The 26,936-nt window shown below is 36.8% G+C and overlaps 1 protein-coding gene across 1 annotated transcript in view; it reads right to left on the bottom strand.

Annotated features, from left to right (window-relative positions):
* Nucleotides 1-58: 58 nt before the first annotated feature.
* Nucleotides 59-26,936, bottom strand: part of LOC109062878 (tyrosine-protein kinase JAK2-like) — a 34,432-nt gene continuing 7,554 nt past the window's right edge. The window contains exons 3-24 of the mRNA XM_042724721.1: nt 25,122-25,245; nt 24,884-25,001; nt 18,866-19,011; nt 17,126-17,420; nt 16,157-16,276; nt 15,821-15,978; nt 15,540-15,651; nt 15,089-15,275; nt 9,490-9,614; nt 8,706-8,840; nt 6,377-6,464; nt 6,162-6,295; nt 5,938-6,076; nt 4,958-5,109; nt 4,673-4,823; nt 4,438-4,574; nt 3,420-3,609; nt 2,007-2,131; nt 1,539-1,711; nt 1,284-1,401; nt 962-1,075; nt 59-653 (exon numbers count right to left, since the gene is read on the bottom strand). Of these exons, the coding sequence (XP_042580655.1) occupies nt 534-653; nt 962-1,075; nt 1,284-1,401; nt 1,539-1,711; nt 2,007-2,131; nt 3,420-3,609; nt 4,438-4,574; nt 4,673-4,823; nt 4,958-5,109; nt 5,938-6,076; nt 6,162-6,295; nt 6,377-6,464; nt 8,706-8,840; nt 9,490-9,614; nt 15,089-15,275; nt 15,540-15,651; nt 15,821-15,978; nt 16,157-16,276; nt 17,126-17,420; nt 18,866-19,011; nt 24,884-25,001; nt 25,122-25,245 (3,161 nt within the window). The 3' untranslated portion in view covers nt 59-533. The remainder of the gene's footprint in view (nt 654-961; nt 1,076-1,283; nt 1,402-1,538; nt 1,712-2,006; nt 2,132-3,419; nt 3,610-4,437; nt 4,575-4,672; nt 4,824-4,957; nt 5,110-5,937; nt 6,077-6,161; nt 6,296-6,376; nt 6,465-8,705; nt 8,841-9,489; nt 9,615-15,088; nt 15,276-15,539; nt 15,652-15,820; nt 15,979-16,156; nt 16,277-17,125; nt 17,421-18,865; nt 19,012-24,883; nt 25,002-25,121; nt 25,246-26,936) is intronic.

The following is a 26,936-nucleotide window of genomic DNA, read 5'->3' on the forward strand; positions in this document are numbered from 1 at the left end:
TAATGGCATTGGGAAATGGCTCATTAAAAGCTTTTTTGGGATGCAATGTAGACTGAAATACATTAGCATTTTTATTCATAGACTTACAATAGCAAGAACTTTTATCTTTTCATTCAGACACCTCCTGCATTACAATAAACCTATCTTTTTTTGAAATCTTAATTTACATGACACTGCTTCCAAACAGTCCATTTCATTTTTAGAAAATTATAAAATCATCTTTATATATGTACATACAAACAAGTAGATGCAAAAATGCACAGCTCTTGCATTTAAGAAAACGATTCAGTCATATCATCGCTGATAAAGGGCCGCATGCCAGCACTGCTAGCAAAAGAGAAACCCATTCTTGATAGAAATGACCTTAATTGTTCCATCAGAAGATGAGGCGATCAAGTCCTGGGGTTAGATCTGCAGTAAATGGCACAAAGAATCAAATTAAGACAGCGGACAGGGCCATAGGACAGGCTCAGGGCTGGGTATCTGCGTGGCAGCGGTGAGCAAGTGAAGCTTCTTTCTTAAAACGCAGGCACTTAGGTATATCGGTCTGAATCGCTGCTGTCCCGGATCAGGTCTACGCGGAGAGCAAGCTCCTTGAAGTGTGGCCGAAGACTAGGATCGTTGTCCCAGCATTCCTGCATGATCTCGCACATCTAAAGGAATTCAAAAAGTGTATATTTAGCAATTCTGCCATAATTGCTGATTTGAAATTGACAGACACTTAACAGATCATTTCGTGCAAGCTGATGTTTTTTGAGAACTTTTTGACAACGTTCAACGGAGCAGCATTTACTTGAAAGAAATGTATATTATTTATGGGGTATGAATGTCAAATGTCTGCAGATTACCATTATCATTTTTGCAGTATACGTTTTAAGTCTTATGACAACTGTACATTAGAAGTCAGGATCGTAATCTGAATAAGCTGACATTGTGTTATGTGTGTTGTGAGATGTAGTACCTCTGAAGGACAGCCCATAGGCTGGGGTAAACGGTTTCCTGTTTTCAAAAGCTCGACGAGATGATAAACTATTGTTTGTCCCTGCTTGTCACCTCCCATCATACTCAGAAATACCTGAACACAACAAAACAGAGATTCTCATTGCAGTGTTACTCTGTGAGGTAAATTCCACAATTTCAAGAGGTGTCACTGACATGCCCCGTATTATTTACATAACCAAAGCAATTCAAAACCAGCAACTGTTAAAGTATGTGCAAGGGAGTCACATATGCAGAAAAACAAAACAAAACAAGAAACCACAAAGAGCAGCTGTGTTCCTTACTGTAGGTGGGCTACAGAGCTTGTCGCTGTATGTAAAGAGTTCATACAGCACCACTCCAAAACTCCAGATGTCTGAGGCTACTGAGAACTTGCTCTCAGTTAGAGACTCGGGTGCATACCTGTCACAAAGAACAACAATTCAACTACCTAACAAACAAGCACAGCATTTCATGTCAATCAAAATTGTATGACTAACTTCTGTGAGTCCTTCTGCTAAATAAGTCAAATAAAACAAACAAAACAAAACAAAACATACCAGAATATTGGACTCTCTCCAGGTTCTTTAACCTTGTAGTACTCTTTGCCTTGAGGTAAAACCTTGGTCAAGCCAAAGTCGCCAATCTTCACCTTGAACTCACTTTCCACTAGAATGTTCCGTGTGGCCAGGTCTCTGTGAATGTACCGCTTTGTCGCAAGGTATTCCATGCCCTGCAGAGACATAACAATTTCAGGAGATTCAACACTGAAGTTAGGACACTAAAACTACATGTTTAAAATAAAAATTTTCCTGGTTTAGAAATCACGCTTTTAATTTGCTTTTAATTTTCCAAAAAAGTGGGAATGCTGGTTCTTCCAAGAAAAAAGTCATTAAACATAAAAATACCTGGAATTTAAATTGTTTTATCTTATTTCAAACTTGTTTTGTCTTATTTTAAATCATTTTAAGTCTTCTTGAGCCCCTGGGTTGAGAACCATGGATATAAAAGGAAAAGGTCCTCATTACCTTGCATATTTGAGATGCATAATGCAGAAGTTTCTTGTGGTCGATCCTGTCTTTGTTCTTGTTGAGATAGTCCCGCAGACTGCCATGAGGCAGGTACTCCATAACCAATCGTAAGTTTCTCCTTCCTAAGAGAACAAGAAATCATGCTAAAGCTTACAATAAGCCAAAATTAAGACAGAAGCAGGAATCTGCTGCATTTCTTCTTCTTCTTCAAAAAATAAATAAATAAAATAAATAAATAAAAAAAAGGGTAAAAATCAGTCAAGAAAAAATAGAGAACTCTCTTTGACTATGACTATGACTATTTGACTATGCACCATTTTATATTTCCTGTACTGAGTGCGGGAGAAAACTATTTACTCGACTGGGTGACTTTTAAACTAGAACTTCTGCTGTGGACCTGAGTTTAGTGCAAATTGTGGAAGTCAACCGTTCATCTGCCATGCAGGATGTGAACAGGCAATGAGCATTATCAAGGTGATCGGCAGCCTTTAACAATGGTATGCTTTTCACTTAGCAAGACTGGACTGAGCACTATGTTTTGAAAATGATCATCTAACAAGTTTCAGGCAGATGAGAGACGTTTTAAGATCAAATTCCAAAATATGTTTGCGATGAAACGCAAGTAGAGACATATCTTTTCTTTAATATGATGTACATCTGAGTGAAATGGATCATCCAAAAAAAAAAAAAAAAAAAAATGCAGGGTGAAAATGTAAAAAAATAAAAGAAAGAAAAGATACTTGATTCTAACCATCAGTTGGTAATTGTATGGAGGCAGATCTGAAATGAAGCATATAAATGTTCATAATAAGATCAATATCATGCATTTAAAAAATGTTCATGCTTTAATTGGTTTAAATTGCACTGCAAATTTTCATATTGTAATTATAAATGTAATTACAATGCAGTCCTTTATAAATGCAGTTATTGTGCTGCTTATTTAAGAGACTGATGACAAGGGTCTCACAACACCATCATTTTACCTTAATTAAAGGAATATTAATTTGAATCAAAATATGGCCTTTACTGTATAATGCCTAATCATTGGCATTTAAAGAAATGTCAATTTGGTCAATGTCAAAAAAATGAGTGGAAATTTGAATATTCTGGTTTGATTATTGTCCTGAATACCACTGGTTTAATTCCTTGTTGTTTGTATGGAATCAAACTTTGATTTAGACCAAGCAATTGAACTAAGTGTGAAAACAGCCTTAAATATGAGAATGTGCTAATGCAGCTTACTGCACTAGACTTCATAATCATAACCACCAAAAATATCTTTTTAAAACAACATTTACTGGAAGCTCAAAAATGCAACACTAAAGGGTGTGAAAAAAGTTGGCTGCCATTCAAGTTCTGTGGAAATGTGTGGTAACAAAAGTTTTCTTAACACAGCTCCCAATCCCATACCTGCACTGTAGCACACGCCTTTGTATTTCACAATGTTTTCATGCTGAAGAGATTTGAGGATCTCGATTTCCCGCTCAAAGTCACGGATGTGCTCAGTAGTGCTGTGTTGCAATTTTTTGACTGCCACAACCTCACCGGTGTTGTCCTGCAGGGGGTCATATCTGCACATTTCCACACTGCCAAAATTTCCCTGAAACAGGAAATAAGTGATTAGCACACATCTATTGACTCTAGGGTGATTCATCTGCGATAATGAACGTGATATTGCGTAGCTTTTCAGTGATCTACGGCTCTGTATATTAAATGCCGCTCCATTTGAAAGCAGGTGATGGCGATATAGCGGTAATCAGGAAACCGGCTTTACTGACGAAATGCGCGTGACAACTGCATGCGATACATCGCCCAGCCCTAATTGATTCTTTATTTTTATCATTTTCCACATACTTAATAAATTAGAATAATTAACTGTTGTAACAGAAATGGTCATTAATACTATTTTTATTGCTCTCCTTTAAGCATTAAAGAAATATGAAGCAAATCAACAACACATAGTATATACACAACCGTTTATTCAAAAGTCGCGCGCCAATGATTTTTTTTTTTTAATTAATAAGCAGTAATATTGTGAAATATTAATACAATTGAAAAAACAGTTTTCAATTTTCATACGCTGTAAAATGTAATTTATTCTTGTGATGGCAAAGCCAAATTTTCAGCAGCCATTACTGCAGTATTCTTGATGCTTAAGAAACATTATTATTAACAATGTAGAGATCAGTGATGCTGCTTAATATTTTTGTAGAAACCGTGACACGGGAACATTTTTTAACATTATAACAGCTAACAGTAACATTTTGTAACATTATACATGTCTTTGTGGTCCCTTCTGAACAATTTAATGCATCCTTGCTGAATAGAATTTTTAATTTGTTTCAAGAAAAAAAAAGTCATACAGAAACTATTGAACGTAGTTTATATACATAACAAAAAGTGATCCCACATGGACGTTGATGTCTACCTTGCCAAGCTGCTGCAGGAAAATGAGATGTCTCTCCTCGAACTGCACTAGATCCTCATTCTGAAACACCCCAGTACTTAAGCCAGATGCTCCTGCTCTGCTGGGTAAAATGTCACTCTCCTTCACGATCTCATCATCTGAGAACACATTTCACAGCAGTTACAAGAATGAGAAACAACTCAATTAAACTGTGACATGTCAACATGCCAGTGAGATTGTGTGTGACTGTACTGACCTGGGCAGAAGAGACTGTTGAGGTCTCGTATGATGGCTCTGAAAGAAGGTCTGAATGTTGGCTCGTAGTCCATACAGCTGTTGATCAGGTTAGCAAGCTCTGTCCACTTGGGAGCAGATAGCTGGTGACGGTTTTCATAGAACAAGTGTTTCTGGAAAGAGGAATACAAGGACATTGTTCTTCAAAAGGCCCAGATTATTCTTTTAGCATTTCTTACCACAAACAAGTTTTTCTGATTTATATTTAAAGTGGCAGTATAACACTATTGCGGTAGTATTGCATTACCTTAGAACTGTCCATGCTGGCAAGTGGCTTTTCTCCTCCGCTGCAAATCTCCCATAAAGTTGTACCAAAGCTCCATTTGTCTGAGGCAAGACTCAGGTTTTTAGGGTCTAAGATGCATTCAGGGGGCACCCAGGGGATTCGCTCCACCAGAACTACAAAAATATTTGCAATTAATTTAAAACTAAACATTGAATGCAAACATTTTTAATCAAATGTGGCCATTCATCATCTATTACCTCATGAGACTAGTGGTCATTTTACAATGTAATATTTTACATTATCTGCTTGGGGAGAATAAATTCTCCCATTTTGCCCCACTGGTATTGCCGGCCCGAGACTCGAACCCACAACCTTAGGGTTAGGAGTCAAACTTATATCTTTTTACCGAAAAAATATTGCCAAAAAATGCCTTTTATCCCTTTCTGACAATCAATAGACTACAAGTCATTAATTTCTACTGGACAGTAGCACAGGAGTTGTGTGAAGTTTTGTTTATATGCGCATGCAGAGTTTTTGGATACGCTGATATGCATTTTCGTGGCTAAACCGAATTTCAACTGCCAGACTGGATAAGATGCATTCAAAACTAGTGAAATTAGAACAATCTGTGAATTTTCAAGCTTTTTCAATTAAAATATTATTCTTTAAACACTTTTTCTGTAAACGAGTTGTTATGAACAATTACAATTAAAATAATTATTTTTATAATTGGTAATCATTTACGTTGATTAGCCTTAGAAAATTTACAATGTTTTTCTTTCAGATATATTGGCAGCCAACTGTTTAGAGTGGATATACTCACACACATTATAATAGCGCACAAGTGGAGAGTCGATGTGCGTCACGACCGGTTTGAAAGTTCAGTGTGACTGCCAGTAGGAAGGCGAAATGCGATTATCACACGCAAATGCTGGAGACAGTGAAAAGGCAGCTACAGATTCACACAATTTCTCCCAAGAAGCTTCACACTGTTGACTCACTCTCTCTGGGCAGCACTGTGATGCTGATTCCAGGGTCACTTAGTTTGATGAATGGAGGGTTTCCCGATGTCCTATCCTCCTCTCTGATCAAAAGGATGTTTTTTGCACACACATTCCCATGAGCCAGATTCTTCTCCTCCTGTGTGTGGAAGAACAAAAAGCATTAGTCCATTCTGGCTCACAAACCCACGTGGGTTATTCCTGAATTGTTAAGTGTTTCTCACCAAAAAGAGCATAGCCCAGGCGAGCTGCTTGGCCACTTCCAGCTTCCACAGGATATTAACTGAAACCGAGTTCTTGTTTTTTTTCAGGTATGTGTCCAAGGACCCAAACTTCACATATTCCTGCACCATGATATCTAAGAAAAAAACCCCCCCCACATGCTCAAGTATGCAGCGTTAAATACTTTTAGCCACATGTGAGAAGCGTGAACACTTACTCTCCTCTCCGCACACACAGATACCGTAGGTCAACACCAGATGCTTGTGGGTGAGCTGGCTCATCATGCTGGCTGCCTCAAAAAAAGACTTAGAGGGAGAAAAAAAAAGAAGAGATTGAAGAAATCACACGTTACATCAGTTAATCAAGCACAAACAAGCTTGTTTCCTGCAGTAGACTGAGACATGTCAACTCTTATTATACATTTTGATATTAAAGGGATCATTTAGTGAAAAAAGGACAGTTACTTGGAATATGGGATGTCTAAAGTCACCTCATAGTTTAACCCTCTGGAGTCTAAGGGTATTTTTGGGGCCTGGAGAAGTTTTGTCATGCCCTGACATTTGTGCTTTTTTCAGTTTCTTATAAATATCTAAATGGCTAAAGTCTAATCTCACTGTAATCAGCACAAACTGGGCTATAATAATATGTGAGCAGCATGTATGTACATGATTGTGTTTTTGAGAAAAAAAATGTTATGCGTGGTTAGTGAAAAACTAAAAATGTTAAATCACTTGAATAAGGCAATAAAACACATACAGAAAATGGTTTCCCGGGACTTTTGAGAACTGGAGCTTGTAGCCTAGAATTTTTTTTTCTAAATGATGTGAAAATCATCTTGTTTACTCACTTACAGAAAACAATATATTGATTAAAATTTTCTAAGACACTTTTTGTTGGTAAAAGTCATATGCGAGTAGGCGTCAACTATCATGAATTCACACCTGAGAAGACAAAGACCCACATAATGAGCTGCATAATGAGCCATTCAGTCAGCTGTGTCACTAAGAGGGATGAGTTACAAGAAAGAATGTGAGGACAAAATAAATGTATATAATTTTATGTTTGTAGTTTATTTAGAATATATTTAATTATCCCACAACATAATTTAATATTCACTTGTGAGTGCAGTTAAACAGTTTATTAGGAAAAATCAAAGCTGACTTTCAAACTAAATTTTTTGCATCATTACTCCAGTCACACAATCCTTCAGAAATCCTTTTAACAATCTTATTTTCTACAAAAAAAACATTTATTGTTATTATTATCATTATTATTATTATTAATGTTGAAAAGAGCTGAGAATATTTTTTTTCAGGTTTTTTAGGGGGGATAAATTGAAAGAACAGCAATGATTGTTACATTTGTTACAGTTACATTTATTGGTACATTTATATTATTTACATCAAGCTTTTGAATGGTACAGTAGTGTATATTGTTATTGAAACTTCATAATATTTCACTTGATTATACATTTAGTCAGGAATTATAGTTTGGAAAAAGTCTTTGGAAAAAGTCTAACTAGTAAAATGTTTACACGTTATGTGAAAACTAGTACAAGTATATAAATAAATGAGAGACTTACTCATGTTTATGATCTCTGCTGAATAAAGTGCTTCATTCTTTTTTTCTGAGGAAACCCAAATCTCAAATCCTCAACCACATCACATCTTTTTGGGGTGAATTATGTCTTATTCCTCTCATCGCGAAGCAAACAGTAAAATAAAAAAAAACTTGAACAGTCTCGCTGCGTTGTCTTCTGTTGTGTGGGCGTATTCAAGCCGCGCGCTTCAGTGAAACGTTAGAATCTCAAAAGCGCGTTCGGCGCTAGGGCGTGGTCGCATTAGAACAGGGATAGGCAACTCCGGTCCTGGAGGGCCACTATCCTGCAGAGTTTAGCTTCAGCCCCCATAAAAACTCACCTGCCTGTATCTATCTAGTAATCCCGAAAACACTAATTGCCTTGTTCAGGTGTGTTTAATTAGGGTTGGAGCTAAACTCTGCAGGACAGTGGCCCTTCCAGGACCGAAGTTGCCTATCCCTGCATTAGAAGATAATGAAGGGAGACGTGAAAAACGGACATCGCGTTGTTTCCATATGGATTACTTTATCACAGAATATTTGTTTTCGGCAGCACTTGTTTAGTTTAAAATTAGACATTTCAGGCTTTCTAGATATCTCTCTCATGTCTCTGTGTTGAGTATTCACTGAGTTACAGTTCATTTTAATGACGCATTTCTAAATGAAGATCAGCGCAGACAAAGGCTGCAGACAGCACTCCTTGTTTGTTATCTTTATTTTATAAGTGCACAAATTTTTGTTTTTATTATATCCATATACAAAAAAAAGTAGACCCTTTACAGATTCGATTGATGTATTGCTCTTATCTGTATGATCAAAACTGAAAGTGTAATTTAAGTTCTTTTCGGGGTTATCAGGAGAAAATACCCCAAAACGCGTATACGCGTTAATCGACTTCAGATGGTTAATTCGTTTTTCAATTCAGGAAGTCACAATTCAATTACAAAATGATTCCAGACTCATCTTACCTCAGAGTAATTTCTATGGGCTTTGTCCAAGACTTTGACTATGACTTCAGTCTTATGGGTTTCTCCGTAGTCTCCCTGCTCTTTCCGAATACCTTTGAAGATCTTAGTGAAAGTCCCCTGACCTTGACTCTCACCCTGGAAACAATGTTGCACAAATAATTATATGAAACTTGACAGTTAATCTACTGTTGAAAATATGGGGTCAGTAAGATAGTTGAATATATTTGAATGAAGTCCAAGGGGATTTATTTGATCAAAAACAATACTGTGAAATATTATTACAATTTAAACTTAATGTCTTCTATTTTAATATATTTAATTTCATCATTAGTCCAGTCTTCAGTGTCACATGATCATTCTAATATGCTGATTTGATGCTCTAGAAAAATTTCTTATTATTAGCAATGTTGAAAACAGTTTAAACTATTTAAACAATATTTCTGTGGAATTTGTTTTCAGTATTCTTTGAACAGAAAGTTTAAAAGAACAGCATTTATTTTAAACATATATATTTAAATATATATATATATATATATATATATATATATATATATATATATATATATATATATATATATATATATATATATATATATATTCTAAATGTTTTCACTGTCCATTTTCAATTTAATGTGGCCTTGCTAAATAAAACTAAAACTAATTTATTTCAAAACAAACAAAGAAAAATCTTACTGAGCCCAAACTTTTGAATGGTAGAATAACATATAACTCAGTTTGTTGTACACAACCACTGTCCACATGTATAAGATAACAGCATGCTTACAAGATCAAGGTCTTCTTTCTTGATTTTATGAAACACCATCTGACTGATGTTGTGTCTCTGCAGAGAGGAGGACAGGGAAACCTCTGAACCCCGATGACTCCGGCACACCAACAAACTCGACTTCTCTATTTACATCAAAAATGCAATGCAAAAGGATGTCAGGATGATACATACAAGTAGGACTGAAAACTTAAACTTAAAAACTTAAACTTAATCTCTTCTTATGGGAAAAAAAATACAATTAAAAAAAAATTGATATATATTTCAATATTCAGCATATGCCCTACTGTTTTAACAGTTTATTATAAACCGCTCCTTTTTACATGACTCGTGCCATTTTTTAATAGAGCTTCCACTGTCCTTCACTAAGTGCCTTAAGTAATTGCAGTGGTGTTGCCCCCTTTTTTGTAAGGCAATCTGCAAGTTGTTCTTTTGTATTATACCACAGCATTTGTTCAATCCTTTGTGTTTGAATAAGTTCTTTGATGCTGCTAATTTCCAGACGCAGTCTTTTCTCAGCAATTGATTTTGTGGACTTCAGTGCATCAACAAGTGAATGACTGTCAGTGACACAGATTATTGGTATAGCATGTTCAGTGTCACCAGTAGTCAGCTCAGAAAACAGTGTGGTCAGAAATACTGAATTGTCAATTCCATCTGACATTGCCAATGTTTCACAAGCAAGAGTGCTTCGCACAATCCTCTTCGCTCTTTTTGACTGCCAGGAAACGGGAGAGAACTTTCCATTTTCTCCCATGAGAACAATCAGATGTCCACCTTGAGTCCCCCCATCAGAAAGATTTCCAAATGAGGCATCACTGTATACAACCATCTAGAGCGCACTGTCTTTGCCCAGCTATTGGAAGTTCAGAACTACCTTTTTGCACTTTAGTTTATACAATATTCTGTTTATTTCATGAATAGTCTGCACATTTGCATTTTTTATGTTTGATGCTAAGCTGCTTGCATCAAAGATTACATCTGGCCTGCTTTGCCTTGCAGCCCAGAGAATTTGGCCTACCTTGGACCTTAGTCTATCTTTTTCCTCCTTACAAAGAGAAGAGTCTTGTTCCACAGCTCGAGAAGGATCCAAATATATGGGCTGCAAATGCTTAATGTAGTTTTCCTGATGCACCTTCATTTTATTATCCACCGTCTCAAAGTTTATTCTCATGTAACAGAAGCTGTCACACTCATGCCCAACTTGAAACGTGGATCTTAGATGAGGTATTACTGTTGTGGAGAAACTTTATGTGCCTCCCCAAGTCATCCACATGGCAAGCAAGTACCCCAGTCACAGTGCAGTCCTTATCTAGCCAATAGAACACAGCAGGATCTACTTCGAACATTGTTCCTCCTGTCCTTATGACAATGTCCTTCACTCTATTATACCAGTAGAGTGAAGCATCAGCCAAACCACACACACACTTTTTAAGCTTCCATTGTTTTCATTCATTGTTGGCCTCAGGAGGAGGTTTGATACAAAGGTCACGGGACAGCTCCATTCCCTGTAGATATGCAGATTTTAAATCCATGGAGTTAAGTGTTCACTGTCTTTGACAAATCAGTGCCACAAGAAGCCGAAGAGACTCTGAAGCAAATGTTGGTGAGTCCTTTTTGAGTTCTGACACCTCTAGTTATTCGAAAGCTCTAGCAACAAGACAAGCTTTGGGTACAAACCCCTCGAATGTCTCTTTTTAAGTACACACCCACCTAGTTGAAATGCACTTTTGTCCCTCATTCTTCACTTCTTCAAAGACATGGTTATCTCTCCAACTCTTTATCTCTTCCTGTTTTGCAAAGTCAAATGTTACATCTTTTGTTACATACACATCTTCACATACATCAGTGGAGTCAGCATTAGTGACAGTGGATTCAATCTGAAGATTCTCAACATTCAACATGTCAGCAGACTCTGTATTGCCTGCTACATTAGTGGGCTCAATGAGCAACAGGTTATACCAGATTTTATATTTACCTGTAGCTCTACCTGCAAGCCGTAAGATTTTAGCTGTGCACAAAACACCTTCTTCTTTATCTCTGTATTTTACAATTTGTCCTTTTTGTAAGCTGACAACAAGTTTCCAGCTTCGTACCACTAGGTGTCTCTGTATTGTCATTTGTGTGCTGTTCTGCTTCATTCTGCCCCCTTGTGTCCTCCATTTGCCTCACTTCTTGTTGCACCTCAGCAAACTCCTGTCCTTGTTCATTGTCTGTGTCATTTTCTATGCCAGTCTTTGTGGCGTGTTGATCCTCGCTTTCTGTATTCACAGACGATGTACCCATTCACAGACAATGAAACACCAGCTGATGAGGACTGTAGCCGTGGACACTTTGCATAGTATTCTTTGCCATAAGAGCCCAGTCCATCACAGTATGCCAATCACAACCATTACTAGTTTTCACTTTCATTATGATTTCAGTGAGTGTTTGATTGTGGTGCTCCAGAAGTCCATTGCTCCGCGGACTGTACGCAGCTGTTGTTTATATTTCTATGTTGAAGTTCTCCACCATATCTTTCACCTCATCATTATTAAATTCTCCCCCATTGTCACTGAACAGTTTCTGGGGTGGGCCATGTACGCTTATCCATTCATGGAGAAAATGTTTCACTATTTCAGAAGATCTCTTTGTGGTCAGAATGCTGCCTGCACTAAAGCGAGTGAACTGATCAATGATATGGAGATACCACACACCTGCCTCAAGTTCATGCAATCTACAGCCACAGTTTTGTTTTACTGCGATGCCAGTGGCAGGCCAACAGCAGGCTTTGGTTTAGCTTTACTATGCTTTTGGCATACCTCACACTCACTCACAATTTTTTGCAAGATGATGCTGCATTCTGTATCTTTATTTCCTGAGCTGTTAAGAAGTCGCTGCAATTTATCGGTTAGAAGCATGTCCGAACTGTTTGTGAAGCTTCATCAGGATGTTACGTTTTTCTGCTGAGCTCATTTTATCCGCAATTATTAGGATTTCTAATTCCTTTCCTCTTCAGCAGTTGCTAAGATCTGCTCACTACACTGCATGTCTTTAGGGCTACTTTCGTTGTCCATTATGTTTGTTTCAAGGAGACTTTGCTTAAGAGCAATGGAATGTTAGCTGGGACAACTTCAGTCTCAATTTTACACTTGATCTGTCCAATTGTTGCAGGAATTTTCAACTTTCTGTTGGAATGGACCACTTTTCCATCTCCAAACCTAAATGGTCCATGTCTTCCTCAAATCTCATGTCTCCTTTTGACTCATCTCAGTGACGTAGTGATTTAGCCATTCTTGTCCACACACAGTCCGAGTGCATGCAGTGTCTATTATTTCAGATCCAAAATATTCAGTTATAAAGATTTCTGCTTCAGAGTTTAATTCTTATGTAAACAGAGTAATGTTGCACTCCTCTACATTAGTCTCTTTACAGTCTCATGGTGTCCTTTGTTGGTCATTCTGGGGCCATGACTTGCCTCTCTGTCCTGTTATACATGCCGTTTCCTGGTTAATTCCTACTGTTGAGGCAGATACATTCCCTGTGAAAATTCTCTTTAGTGCCAACTTCATTGATGCAAAAGTCAGATCTGCACATGCTGTTAAAGCTTACTGTCGATCTTTCACATCCAAGCATGCAGTGTCCAGCAGCTTAAAAGCTAATACTGCATCAGGAAGTTCCATTTTATACTTGCAAATTCTGAGAGTAGCGTTGTTTAAAATAGATTATATAGTCTGTCATGGAAACACTGTCGTCTCTCACTATACAATTAAAGCTCGTATAAGCTTCATATGTCCGGTCCTTTTCTTCCTTGAGAAACAAATCATCAAGTTTCGCTAGTAAAGTTGTCATACCAGTGTCTGTTTAAATCGTCTACCGGTATTTCCATCGCCGTTTCTCTCGCTCTTCCCGACAGCGCCAACGCAACAGCGAGCAAAGCAACTTACTCTTTAAAAGACAACGGTTCTCTCCCCCATAAGAGTCCTTACTTCCTCTCAGTGTACTATATACAAACTTACATTCAGAACCCTAGGCAAATAGCACATAAATATTACATGTACACAAAAATCAATGTATAACAATGACTGAAACTTAATTACTGCATTCATATTTTTCTGCAATTAAACTATTATAAGAACTATAAAAGGCACAATATGTACGTTTTTTGCCGCTAGAGGGCGCACATTCAAAACAAACAAAGAAACAAAGGCATAGTTTGATGACGCAGTGACTGAGTGTGGAATCATGGGAGTTGTCGTCTTCATCCCCACAGCCATGTTCATGGATGAGCTAATGATTTATTAACATAGTAGAATGAAGCAGGGTGAGACTAAAAGCTGTCGAAGTAAAATGAGGCCACTGAACGAGCGCTACGCACGGCTCGAAAAGACCATAACTGTTATTATGCCACATTCGACCGCTTGTGCTCCTTCCGGTCGTGCGTATGTGTAAAGCAGCACTGTTTTATCATACTAGATACTTTTGAAAGTTCTGTTATAATTAGGGCTGTGCAATTAATCGCATTCGATTGTCACGTGCATCTCGTCAGTAAAGCCGGTCCCGTGATTAGTACTAAATCACCATCACCTGCTTTCAGATTGAGCGGCTTTCACTACACAGAGCCATAGTTCACTGACAAGCTAGGCGATCGAATGCGATTCATCTGTGATTATGAGGCTGATTTTGCCTAATTGTCAGTCTAGAAAAAAGTCAAACTTCATATATCTATTATATTTCATTATTATTATTTTAAATCAGAGGGTTTTACAAATATTTAACCAATGATAAGCATTAAAAAGAGCTTGTCAGTAAAACTTCGTAACGCCATTAGATCCTCAAATTGTCAGCGAAACCTCGTAACTTCACCTCGCCTCCATTCAGATTGACACACCGCGCATAGCCTGGAGGAGACAGATCTCCGCTTTTTCACAATGCAAGGGTAAATAAATAACTGATGTTTGAATAGTAGAGTGTTTTCTTTACTCCAACACTATGTCTGTAAATAACTTTTTTGTGTTTGAAGAGCAGAGAAGAATTAGGCTATTTGCCATCTAGTTGTAGCCAATATACTTTTGTATGCTTTAAATATTCTGTGCATATAGCGCTTCATCGTTTATATCATGAGATTTAACCCCCCCCACCCCAAACACGCCACACCCTATGGTTTTGTGAAACGCCACCACACCGGTCCGGGCCTGCTGTTCTCTCACGCTCTGTGGTTTAATCAGGTAGCACAGTTTCATCACTTGATTTTTAGTGTTTGTTTCCCATGTGCTTTACAGCAAACCCAGGGCGATCAAAAGAAAACTGCAACTCTAGTATAAACAAGTACAAAAACATTTTTATCACTCATAATAGCACAGAGAGAGAAATAGCACAGACTGGCCAAGGATGAATCTTTATAGTGCTTATGTCGAGAGCTAATGTACACAGAAAAAAATATTATTTTTTTTTTTTTTTACTTTTGGGCTTTAATAACTTTACTTAATATGTGAGAGAGTGGTGGGGTTTCTGTGATCACCCTCACTGGAAAAAGTTAGAGTGCTCCCATTGGCCAATCAAACTAGGTCTACTTTTCCTTTCCTCAACAGCCAATCAGAATATCAGGTGCTTTACTGACCTTTGGCATTTGGCGAACAGCACCTGCTGAACAGAAAGATGACACCATCTGATTTCACAGTTTCCTTCTGGTAGCATTTGAGCAGCTCCTTTAATTTTCTAAAATTCTTTTTGGCTCCACTAAGATTGTAGTCACCATTTTCAGACCTGGTGATCAGACAGTGCTTGTACTCTACATCCTCATATGCCTAATGGAAAGAAAAGATGATGTCAAGAAATGAACCATTCAAAGATTTGGGGTAAGTAAAATCATGGGGTAATTAAGTAAGTTCTGTTTTTAACCGAATTTTGGATTAAATCAATGCAGCTTTGGTGATCATAAGAGATTTTCAAAAACATTAAAAAAAGTCCTTACAACCCCCAAACCGTTAAACAGTAGCGCTTAAAGTCCAGGAATACAGTGAAGGAATATTCAGTCTTAAGCAGAAATTGCTAAACTGACAAAAACGCACCCCGACAGGAAGTGTCAGGAAGTATTTGTTGAAGTCTTTGGGGCTGCACCGGAGCACGAACAGACCTCTCTGGTTCCCTGACTTGCGTAGTTTACTGATTGCAAACTCCATTCTGTCAACACAGGCAGTAAAAACAATGATAATGCTTACAAATGATGCTTGAATGCAAATCTTTAGAGAATTTGATGAATCATTTTAATAATCCAAATATAAATCAGGGCCAAAATTGTGCTCTGAATAAATTTTCATTTTCGTTCATAAGTACTCCCTTTATTGCTTACGATATTGGCCCGTGGCAGTAGCTCTCAATGGCCTCCAGCAGATGGGGTGGAACGACATCCTTGCAGAGGTAGTGATGGGCATCCGTGGTCAGTCTGTAGTAACCATCAATTAAAGATGTAAAAGACAATGCCTCCATTGATGAGGAGAAGACCAGCTCCTGTTAAAAAAAAAAAAAAAAAAACATTTTAGTGCATGATCTTTAAATATTCTCACCGATAAGAGCAGGAAGAAGTCCAGAAGTTCAAAGGCACTTTGAGCCCCTTTAACATGGTGTAACAATCAAAGGATATCCCAGTGAACATTGCAGCGGAGTTTCTCTTCTGCAACAGACTTACTAGAGTTTTTCCATCCTGTCTGTTGATGGAAACAATGCGGTTTATGTTGGTACCCTCTTTGCTGGCTTGTCTGATACTGATATCGACAACTTCCCCAAAATCACAATACGTCTGCAGGTCTTGTGAGAAAGTACAATAGTGTTATGAAATTGTACTAGCAGAAAAAGTAACCTCCCTCTACATTTTGGCACGAGTACAGAAATATTAATAAACTCAACAAGACTGGTATTTCCTTTTGGATATGCCAATGCATTCAAGGCTGCAAATGAATTCTTTCAAAGTTCCAGGTAGGTTTAGATTAGGTTTCATGAAACGTAGCATGTTTCTTGTTTTCTGCCAACTGTACATAAGACACATGATTTAACCTCATCTGAAGTGAAAAAAAAAAGACTTAATTTGGACAACAGTTAAAATATATTCAAATGCAAAACTGTTCGTTTAAATTGCAATCAATTCATAAAATTACTGTTTTTGTACTATTTTTTTGCATCAAAATGCAGACTTGGAAAGCAATCCTTTTAAAAAAATTGTCAAATATTTTACTGACCCTACACTTTTGCATTAAATGTTTTTCAAATTAATTGTGGAAATTTGCTGAGTAGAATAAGAACGGAAAGTTTGAGGACTATCAGTGCTGCCTTGAAAACACTGTTATATCGAATTAAGTAAAAAAAAAAAAAAAAAAACAGGCCCTAAAAAGTTCCTGGTCTGTCTTGACCTCCACTAATCTAAAGACGGATCTGTTTTATCTGAAGTGGGCAGTGGGTCATAGGACAAACAGCCTCTCATAAAGAGTACATAATGTCTTAAAATAAAAATAACTTTTACTCATATCACTAAAATATATTTGTGACCATATTAACTTCAATCACAATAGTTTAAAACTTGCTTTGTGCATCAGCATAGCCAAAAGGTAAATGTTATTTTCAAGTATACATGAATTTTGGATCAACATTTAAAATCGGTTACCTCAGACTGTGTTTCTTTGTGTCGTTCTCTGCACCACTGGATGCCATTGTCTGCGGAGATGACGATGGTGACCTGATCGCCCGAGTGATCTTTGACCTGGAAGCATTCAGTGTAGAAGCCAGAGTCCAGAGACTCCAGGCTGATCAGGTATTTGAGCTTTAGGTCGCGTGCTGAGGCTCGGCACTGGCTGAGCTGCTCAACGACTTTCCGAAAGCGATAGCGGATGCGCTTTCTTGTGACAAAATGGTAGTCTTGGATTTGCTCCCTCATGTTTTTAGGGAGGAAGAACTTATAACTGTAAATAAAGAAGATAATACAAGTTTGTATCAAATATAACTTTTTTTTAGGTAGTCTAGGATAGATGGAGGTATGTATAAGTCTTTGTACCATTTGTGTTTTTATATTAGTTTTTATATTTATATTTTTACATTGGTCCTATGGCCCAATGTTTTTGGGACATGGGATCAATGTTTAACCATGTTTTTACCATGACACCATTACAAATTCAAAAGGCTTAAACTCAAGACTACAAACATGAAAATACCAATGAAGGAGTGGAAGGGAGCAACTTAAATACACAATGGAGATGAACTAAATACAAACAGGAGTGCTCGTTAATGAATGTCTATGCCCAATAATGCTTTTTTTTTTTTAAATGAACAGAATAAAACTCAACCTTAAATTGCATTGACCAGTAAGTGATCAGCAAATTGCACTCTTTTTTACTGTGCAACATAAACTGTAACTGACTGTCGTAGAACTGTGAAAGCTGGCCACTGACGTCACTGCCATTGTACGGCTAACTTGGTTCACATGAGGCACCTCAACAGTTACACTTTTTCCAACGGTAATACAGACCCTCTCATCTCCGAATAGTAAGACAATCTCTGACTAGAAAAAAGGAAATGGGAAACTTACTGTGAACAAACTAAAAGTCCATGATGAAGGAACCTACGTTTTTTAATTTTGTTTATTTTTTGGCATTTTTGCCTTTATTATGATAGGACAGATCAGTGCTGACAGGAAATGAAGCGGGAGAGAGAGAGGGGGCGGGATCGGGAAAGGTCCTAGAGTCAGGATTCGAACTCGGGACAGCCGTGGTGCACTGTCCACAAGGCTACTGGCACCGACCAATGGTAGTATTCTTTAAAATAACATGACAATTTTACTTTAAATAATAACATGAATATGGTAACTAATTAGTACCATTGGTGTTCAGTACAAACCAAAAGTTTAGACCCAATTGACCGAATGTTTCTCAAGATATTAAAGGGAACATTCACCCAAAAGGAAAATTCTGTCATCAACTACTCACCCTTAAGTTGTTCTAGACCTGTATTAATTTATTTCTTCTGTTGAACGCACAAAAAGAAGACATTTTGAAGAATGTTGGTAACAGCTGACAGTAGCCATTGACTTCTATAGTATAAAAATACTACGGAAGTCAGTGGCTACTGTCAAATATTTGGTGGTAAAAATATCTTGTTTTTGTGCTTGACAGAAGAAAGAAACTGACTGAATTTTCATTTTTAGGTGAACTAGCCCTTTAATGACCATTTAATCTAAATTCTAACACTAAAATGCTGAATATTATGAATTATTTAGGGTGTGCCTATAATGGATTAGAAATCAGAAAAGTTTGGAAAAAAGGCAAATGGGTCCATAGCTTTTCACAGCCTCACAGCAGATAAATGGCACTGACAAGCCTAAATATGAAGAATGTCATCACATTACTAGTACCTAATATCATTATATATGTCCAGTGGCGAGCACTGCTTCTCCTTGGCAATCCTCATCATGTCCAGCACAGCCATGCCAAGGCACTCCTCCTGATCCTCATGGGCAGTGGATAACTTCACCCAGCCGTTTATAAAGTCGCTCCTCCACTGCATAAAACACAGAGGAAAAACCCATATCTGTGTTACTGTCTATGAAAATGTCAGAAATGTGTGAAAATCAGCGAGAGGGAGAGTTGAATGACATCGTAGTTACTGTGGGCACAAGGTTTAAACAGTTAAAGACATGTTTAACCCTGGGTTAGCCTCATTTTAGATATCTTTGTCTCATAATTGTATAGTACGATGGTTTTCATTTCCAGCCACACCCCCCCCCCCACTGCTCTGCATGTTTTGTACGCATCTCTTATCACTTCAGATGTTTGTTCTATTCGACCGTAAGTGCACTGCGAAGTGGACATTGTAGGATATTTCGCCATGATTCAAGCTCAAAGCGAGCGCATATGGTCCATTCAAAGGGCATTAAAGTGGGCGAGACGTAAATTTAAATTGGATTTATTCACAGAGGTATATTATGACACACTAATTTAAACCTCAACATAAAGAAAACTCAAACAGAACTTAATGAGTAGGACTAGGGAGCAATAAACACTTTGTAGCGATCATGTCAATCGGAACACAGTTCATGCGTGGAACTCTCCTCTAACAAATTTATTCATTATACTTTAACTATTTTGTAACATTATAAAAGTTTGCTCAATTTCATCAGTGTCCTTGCTGAAAAAAAATGAAAATGTTCAAAATTATCTAATTAACTTTTAGTCTGTAAATCTACAGACTAATAAACAGAACATGTCCACTATCAATTCACGGGGCTGTCTATAGGCTGAATGTTGACTACTAGTACTTGGCCAATCTGGCACATTTTCTTTAACCAACTCAAAATGCTAACTGCCAGCCAATTAATTGGCCTGGTAGGTATAATGGTCTAGATCTAAAAATGACCCTGGGTTAATGATATTAAGCATTGTTAAGTTTGTTAAGTTCAAAACACTTATTCACTATGGCTTAGGGGTTATACACCAAAAAAAACATTTATTAAACCTGTTATGTCAAACAAGCATCAGTAAACAAACACACTACTGTTTTTATTGTAAACTACCAACTACAGCACTCATGTGCATTAATAGGAGTGTTCCATAGAAAACCACATCAGAGCTAAGAGCAAACATACACTGAAAGCATCAACCACAAACAGAGCAGCCGCAGACTTACTGACAAGTGTACACAAGATGACACTGCAAAGCTGCTGCCTCAACAACCTGTTTAAAAATGACTCCTGTCTGTGTCTGACTTGCACATTTACAGGACATAAACCCATGTAATCCAATGGGGTCAGATAAAGTTCACCTCCAAACACATCACAGCTTAATTTTAAACCACCATAAGCCTGCTCTCTCCCTGGATGGCCCAAACATGATGGTGATCTGACTTCAACTGGAACATGGCTTCCCCAATAATGAGTTTTTTGGTCACTGAATAAAATGGGCCACAGTGATAGTAACCTACATTCAAAGATATTTCTCGGTAAAGAAAAGATAGGTACACATCTTTGGGTTAGGACTAGGGATGCACCGATAGGATTTTTATTTGGCCGATACCGATTTTTATTGGCAGATTTGAAGGTAATTTTAACATTTAATTTGCATGATAAGTTTTACATAATACACATTATTAATCCAAAGGTGATGGTAAGGGGGGATGGTGGTATTACTGAGGGGATGCTTTTTGTCATTTTTTTCAACCAGAGGGATGCTATCCTAAGTTAGTAGGCTGTATACAATTAGGCTATTTTAGTTCCTTTTCTCCACAACAAATCCTCTTAAGTTGTAAGCCAAAACAAATTAATTTAAAAGCAAAACTGAAGCCTACCTCTCTCATTCAGCATAAATCCAAATGTTTCCATATTCACGATATATCTGGATGCTAAAATATTATTTATTATGTAAACAATAGGCTTTGTTTTTCACTCGCATTTTCTACACAAAACATCATCCTTTACATAGGCTATAACAGAATAACAAAATAATCAAAATCGGCCGATAAATATCGGTGGCCGATACATCGGTGCATCCCTAGTTATGACTATGCAAAACATTTTAGCGAAGCATGCTTGATATATCATTACCATACTGGTAACTGGCCAACATATGAGTTTTTTTTTAAACTTATTATTATTGGTCAACACTGGACTTTTTAATTGTGCTGCCCATTTCCTCTACTTTTACATTTACATTACCTTGCCAATGCTCACTTATAGCACTAATAATTTAATAATGGCCATATCATACCATTCACGATAATACAGGTATACATTTTTACATGATAACACAACAACGCATCAAAGAGGCTCACTGACGCATCGCCAACACCTCCTTGACGGCAAACAAATATCTAGCATGCCAAATATCTGGACTGGTCGGCCGACTCGACATCATGTGGTGTCAGGTGTTGTAACAAGCTACAGCCAATGAGAGAGCAAGGCATGGGTTGAGGTCACCGAAAGGAAAATAACAGCAGCAACATGGCTTAGAGAAAAGTTTGAACACAATAAATGGAGCAAAATTTTTCATCAAGCAAACAGCTTGCAGCACCAATTTCTTCCCGACATACATTTTCAAATAAACAACTCTTGTTTCACGTGTTGTTTCGCATCATTCCCGTTCCAATTCTCGCGTGTGTTTTCCTGACAAAACGTGGTTTGTAGAGTCATTGGGTGACAGAGTTGCTGTCAGCTTGTGTAACGTCACCCCTGGTTGCAGATCATTTACATAGAGTCACATAGAGAATCGCTTCTGAAACGTGCCGCGGCGAGGCTGGTGTAAACACAAGCATTAACTAGAGTGGCCACGATCAGTTCTGGTGGTCATTTGCCAAGTTATAGACAAGTTAAAATTTGTATTGCTCTTTACAGTGCAATATTTGACCGAATGGGTAAAAATGACACATTTTCATCAGTTACGGCTCGTTACGACACAGAGATGACATAGTGCGGTAAGACCACATTTATTTGAATGAATTACAGCATGTATTTCAATTAATTATCGATCGAGAGAGAGAGAAAAAGAGAGAGAGAGAGATGTCAGTTGTGTGTCAGTTACCTGGTTGCTGCGTCTGCGCGTCTCTCTCTACAAGCAATTACTTCAAAAACAGCGATTTTATCACTTCGTTGATGGAGAATATAATGTAGCGATCAAGTATCTATCTTTTATTTTAGTAATAAAAATCGTGGGGAAGTGTTGACAACAACTTTATGTGCATGTGCAGCACAATCTGTGATCTCCGACCTATCTCTCTCCGTGTGTGTGCGAGCGATTGATGCATGTTGGTTAGTGTACATCAATTAAAGCAGCGCATATAGAACGGTGATTAAACTGACTTGTGACAATAGATTTACACTTTGAATTAGGTAATCTATCATCGATGACAGCTCATTGGAAAATGATAGAAAATGCCCTTTATTTTGTTTGCACTAATACATGCTGCTGCCTGCCAACTGCAATCACCAATAAAACGTTGTTCCATATTTTGTTCATATCGTCATAAATATCATTATAGCAAATATTCTTGAAATATTGTGATATCATTTTGAGGCTATATTGCCCAGCCCTATTTAATAATAACACTGTTTAAATTTGATCTTAAAAGTAATTTCATTCTTTTATTTTACATTTAAAACACTTTCAGATTTTAGAGTTTTATTTTGACTTTTAATAATGTATTTAGACACAGTAGACAATAATTGTAATATCCAGCATTGTGTTAGTATTACTATGTTAGTATTACTATATATATATATATATATATATATATATATATATATATATATATATATATATATATATATATATATATATATATATTTTTTTTTTTTTTTTACCAGTAATCCATATATACATATATGTAGAGGGAATTAATTAAAATTCCAGTGTGACACACTTAAGTACTCAAAATAAAATAAATAAATAAATAAATAACAGGGATGCTGTGACACCATTTTTCCAGTACTTGGCCAATACAATACTTTTAGTTTTGGTTCTTGCCGATACCAAGTACAGAGTACTGATACCGGTATTGGTATTTTCTTTGTATTTGTACATTTTTTTAAATATTGGGTACAGAAACCAAAAGCATATGTACAATGTTAGTTGGTTAACTTCATTTATCAAATAGATATATCCTTCAGTTATTGTCAAACTTAATTATACCCATTAAAGTGTATTTTACAAGTTTTAGTTACTTTCACTGTTAATTTTTTGCTCTATGGTTCATCATCTTTAATTTAACAACATTAGAGCTGCACGTATCTGTATTGGTGCAGAATGAGAGGGACAAGTACAGGAGGCTGCAGCCTAGCGCATTTACACTGGCTGATAGTTTCACTTTCGCCATAAAGTCGTGTATGCTTAAGGTTGAAAATAAATGTTGTTTACAGTGAATGCCCCTATAAATGTTGTTTACAGTGAATGCCCCTATAAATGTTTTATATTTACAATTTAGTTATAATCCAAATTATGCGTGTGCTAAGTCAAAGTGCCTCTCTCTCCATACCTTTAAGAAACATAACTTAAACATCGTTTTAGTTACTTGTTTTTGACATATCCGATCAAACTACAAACTTTCCAGTGATGTCTGTGAGAAGGGGATATTAACTTGACAAGCTCGCACATGTGCGCCAGCACGTACTCAATCCACTCAGCGTGCTTTGCTTATCAGCTTGTGCACATCAGCTATACAGGCGATAATACTGAATGTTTAACATCATATTGATTGCATACATGTACTTCGTAGACATCCTTAATCTCTAATAATAACTCCATTCTGCTGTATGTTGCTCTGTTACTGGTGTTTCTTCGTCTGAATACAACACTTAACACATGCTGTATGGTATCGGCATATTTTAACGAGTACGAGTTCAGAAGCTCAGTATCGGACCCGATACCGATACCAGTATCAGTATCAGCGCATGCCTAATAATAACATTATTAATTACACTGCAAAAGGGATTTTTTTTGGCATAAATCCCATACATTCCATATAAAAAATTAGTTCTGACAATTTCTGAAAATAATAGTCAAGTAAAATTACAGAAATAATAATAATACTAATAATCTGATACCCAACCATCAGCAAACAAACCCACCATTAAAACATTTTAACAAAACCCCCATGGATGTCGGTCTGCATTCAGCTAAACAATCTAAACGTATAGGGGATATATACTCAAACCAACCTCCCCATAGTAGTGAAAACAAATGAGACTTTAATCGCAAAGCATAAGTGACCTTCTCCATTACAAAAATGATCATGCACTATACAGTCTTCAAGATTAGGCAAAACTGGTTGACCATTTTCCTGTGATCGCTTTCTTACTTGCTTTACTAAGGATTCTATAAAAGTATTTGTTTCAAAGGTGGCTATGATTTTCATGGAAACATGTTCTTCAGACAATGTAAAACATTTAACTATTTGTAATTTGTGCTTGTGAGAGTGACACTTAAGAGACAATATAATAGTTATGTATATACATATTATAAAAAAAAAAGATCAATCACGTTCCCCACAGTGACAGTCATTGCATACCAGACTGTTGGTGGAAGACGAACAGGCGCCACAAAACAAGCCCACTCAGTAGAGTCATAGAGCAGCCAGCATGAGTTTCCTTTATTTATCATTTGTTTAGTAAATAGGGCCCTTTATCCATGCAGATATACACTAGAGTAATTCACATTTACACACTCTAAAATCCAAAACCAAGACTGTCTGTTCTCTGAGAAGATAAACTAGGCCAAACTGCAATTAAATTATATATGGATGGACTCAATTATGCAAGATAAGCTCAGATTTCAGGCCAAATGATGTGTTGCTATGGTGATTCAGTATCCACTGACAGCACAAACAACACTTAATTCACAATTAAAGGTAATTTCTTTATTACAAAGCTGACGTGGGGAAGCCTCACCTGAGCAAAGAGGTAAGACATAACATAGTCATCCAGGACAGGACTCTCAGATCCTTTAGTCACTCCATAGCGGTATGCTCGGGACGCCCCACAACTGTACCAGCCGGGAAAATAGTACCTGATAGAAAATATCACAGTCACTTAATCGCAGGCTGAAAGAATTGAGATGGAGAAGGCAAAAGCAATAAAATAACATAATCCAGTTTAATCAAGTGAAAGATGGAGCTGAATTTGTTACCTAATTCTGAATAACAAACTCTCATTGGCTGTTTCGTCTAAATGGAGAACATGACTGGGTGATAACCAGACACTTTCATCTTCTTTGTACAGCGCAAAAAGGCTGCAGTAGACTGGAGAAACTCCTGTGAGAAACACATCAGCATAAAGAACAGGTGCTAATGAGAGATTAATCACAAATCATAGAAATAAATCACAAAATAAAATAAATATATCTTAAAATAAAAACATACATAAAAAAATAATTAAAAATTCTAACAAAACACAAAAATATAAATTTTTACTGTGATTTATCACAGAAATGCATCCATAGGAGACTTAATTGAAAACATAAAACAACAACAACATTCCAAATGTTTGAACTATACACACACATTACAAAAATCTTATTGCTAAAATTGCTGAAAATTCCCACTAAGTGTGAACAGGCCTTTACGTTTAATTAATAATTTAATGTAATTAATACCTGATATTTTGATAATTAAATAAAGGAAAAAAAATATTCAGGAAAAGAGTACTTGACCCCAAAACAGGGTGGAAAGCATTTATGTCTGGATTAGGGTTGTGCCGATAGACAATAGTATCATGTATTGACGACAGTCAGAGATATCACCTGTGGCTGATGCCTCGGACGATAGCAAGAAAATTATTATTATTATTAATTTTATAATCATCATCATCATCATCAGGCTAGTAATACTAATTAATATTAGGACTTATTTGTTCCATCATACTTCTTTTTCAGCGTTTTTATAGTGTTGCACAATATAACCAATCACACACGATTTCTGTGACTTTATGAATGCAGTGCATGCGTTCAGATGAGTCATCGCTGAAACAGCAGAGTTTTGTTATTCAGCGCACGCTGATTGAATTCTCCCTTGTGAATTCTCATCATAAACAACAAGGTGATGTAGGTGCGATGCAAGTATAAGAGATTTATTCATTACACAGTGTAGACAGCTTCACTGATTTTAACGGGAGTGTTTTTAAAGTGCAAATACTTGTGCTAGACTGAAGTCTGTTATGATGTACTTTTTGGTAATGCTGTAAATTTTTGCCCATTTTCTGTAGCTGCTTTTTGAATAACGGGGGAATGAAAGCCTTATGATTAGTAACTTAAAACGTTTCTTTTAAATGTTATGTTAAAAACTAATTCAGTCATATTAAAAACATTAGGCTTCTTTTAGTTTTATGCTGGAGTTGGTTCACTTTCTGGCAATGAGACAAAGTAAATAAATAATTAAATAAATATGCACAATAATATTGTGTATCGGCAATCTCACAAGCTGACTATAGGATGATACGACAATTGAGCAAAATCGCTTAACAATAATCTGGATGCAAAAATAAAAGTGCACAGACAAATTAAGTTGTTTCTATAAATTTCCTCGGGATGAATGATATCAGTCACATATGCATTTACTAGCCCTTTCAGATTATTTTATTATCAGCATCACATTTAGCAGATGAAATGAAGTAAAGGAAGTCTGCTAAATCTTCCCCTCAGAGGTACAAAAAAACAAAACAATTGTAGACACTGTGTTATGAATAATCAATTTGTATATATAGGTATTAAAGGGGTCATATGATGCAATTTCAAGTTTTGCCCTCCTAAAACGCCTCATTCTAACACGCCCCCCACATGTCTATGTCATGATGTGGGAAGATTTGCATAACACCGCCCAAATGTTCACGCAAAGAAAGAAGACATAACTTTGATTCTTGCTGTTGCCGCTGGAGCCATGTCGTGGAGACGCTGTTTCGTTGTCAAAGAGAAAATACTTTGTTTGGCCTTCCAAAAGAGGACATGACT

Source organism: Cyprinus carpio, chromosome B5 (assembly GCF_018340385.1).
Source record: "Cyprinus carpio isolate SPL01 chromosome B5, ASM1834038v1, whole genome shotgun sequence".
NCBI classification, from domain to species: Eukaryota; Metazoa; Chordata; class Actinopteri; order Cypriniformes; family Cyprinidae; genus Cyprinus; species Cyprinus carpio.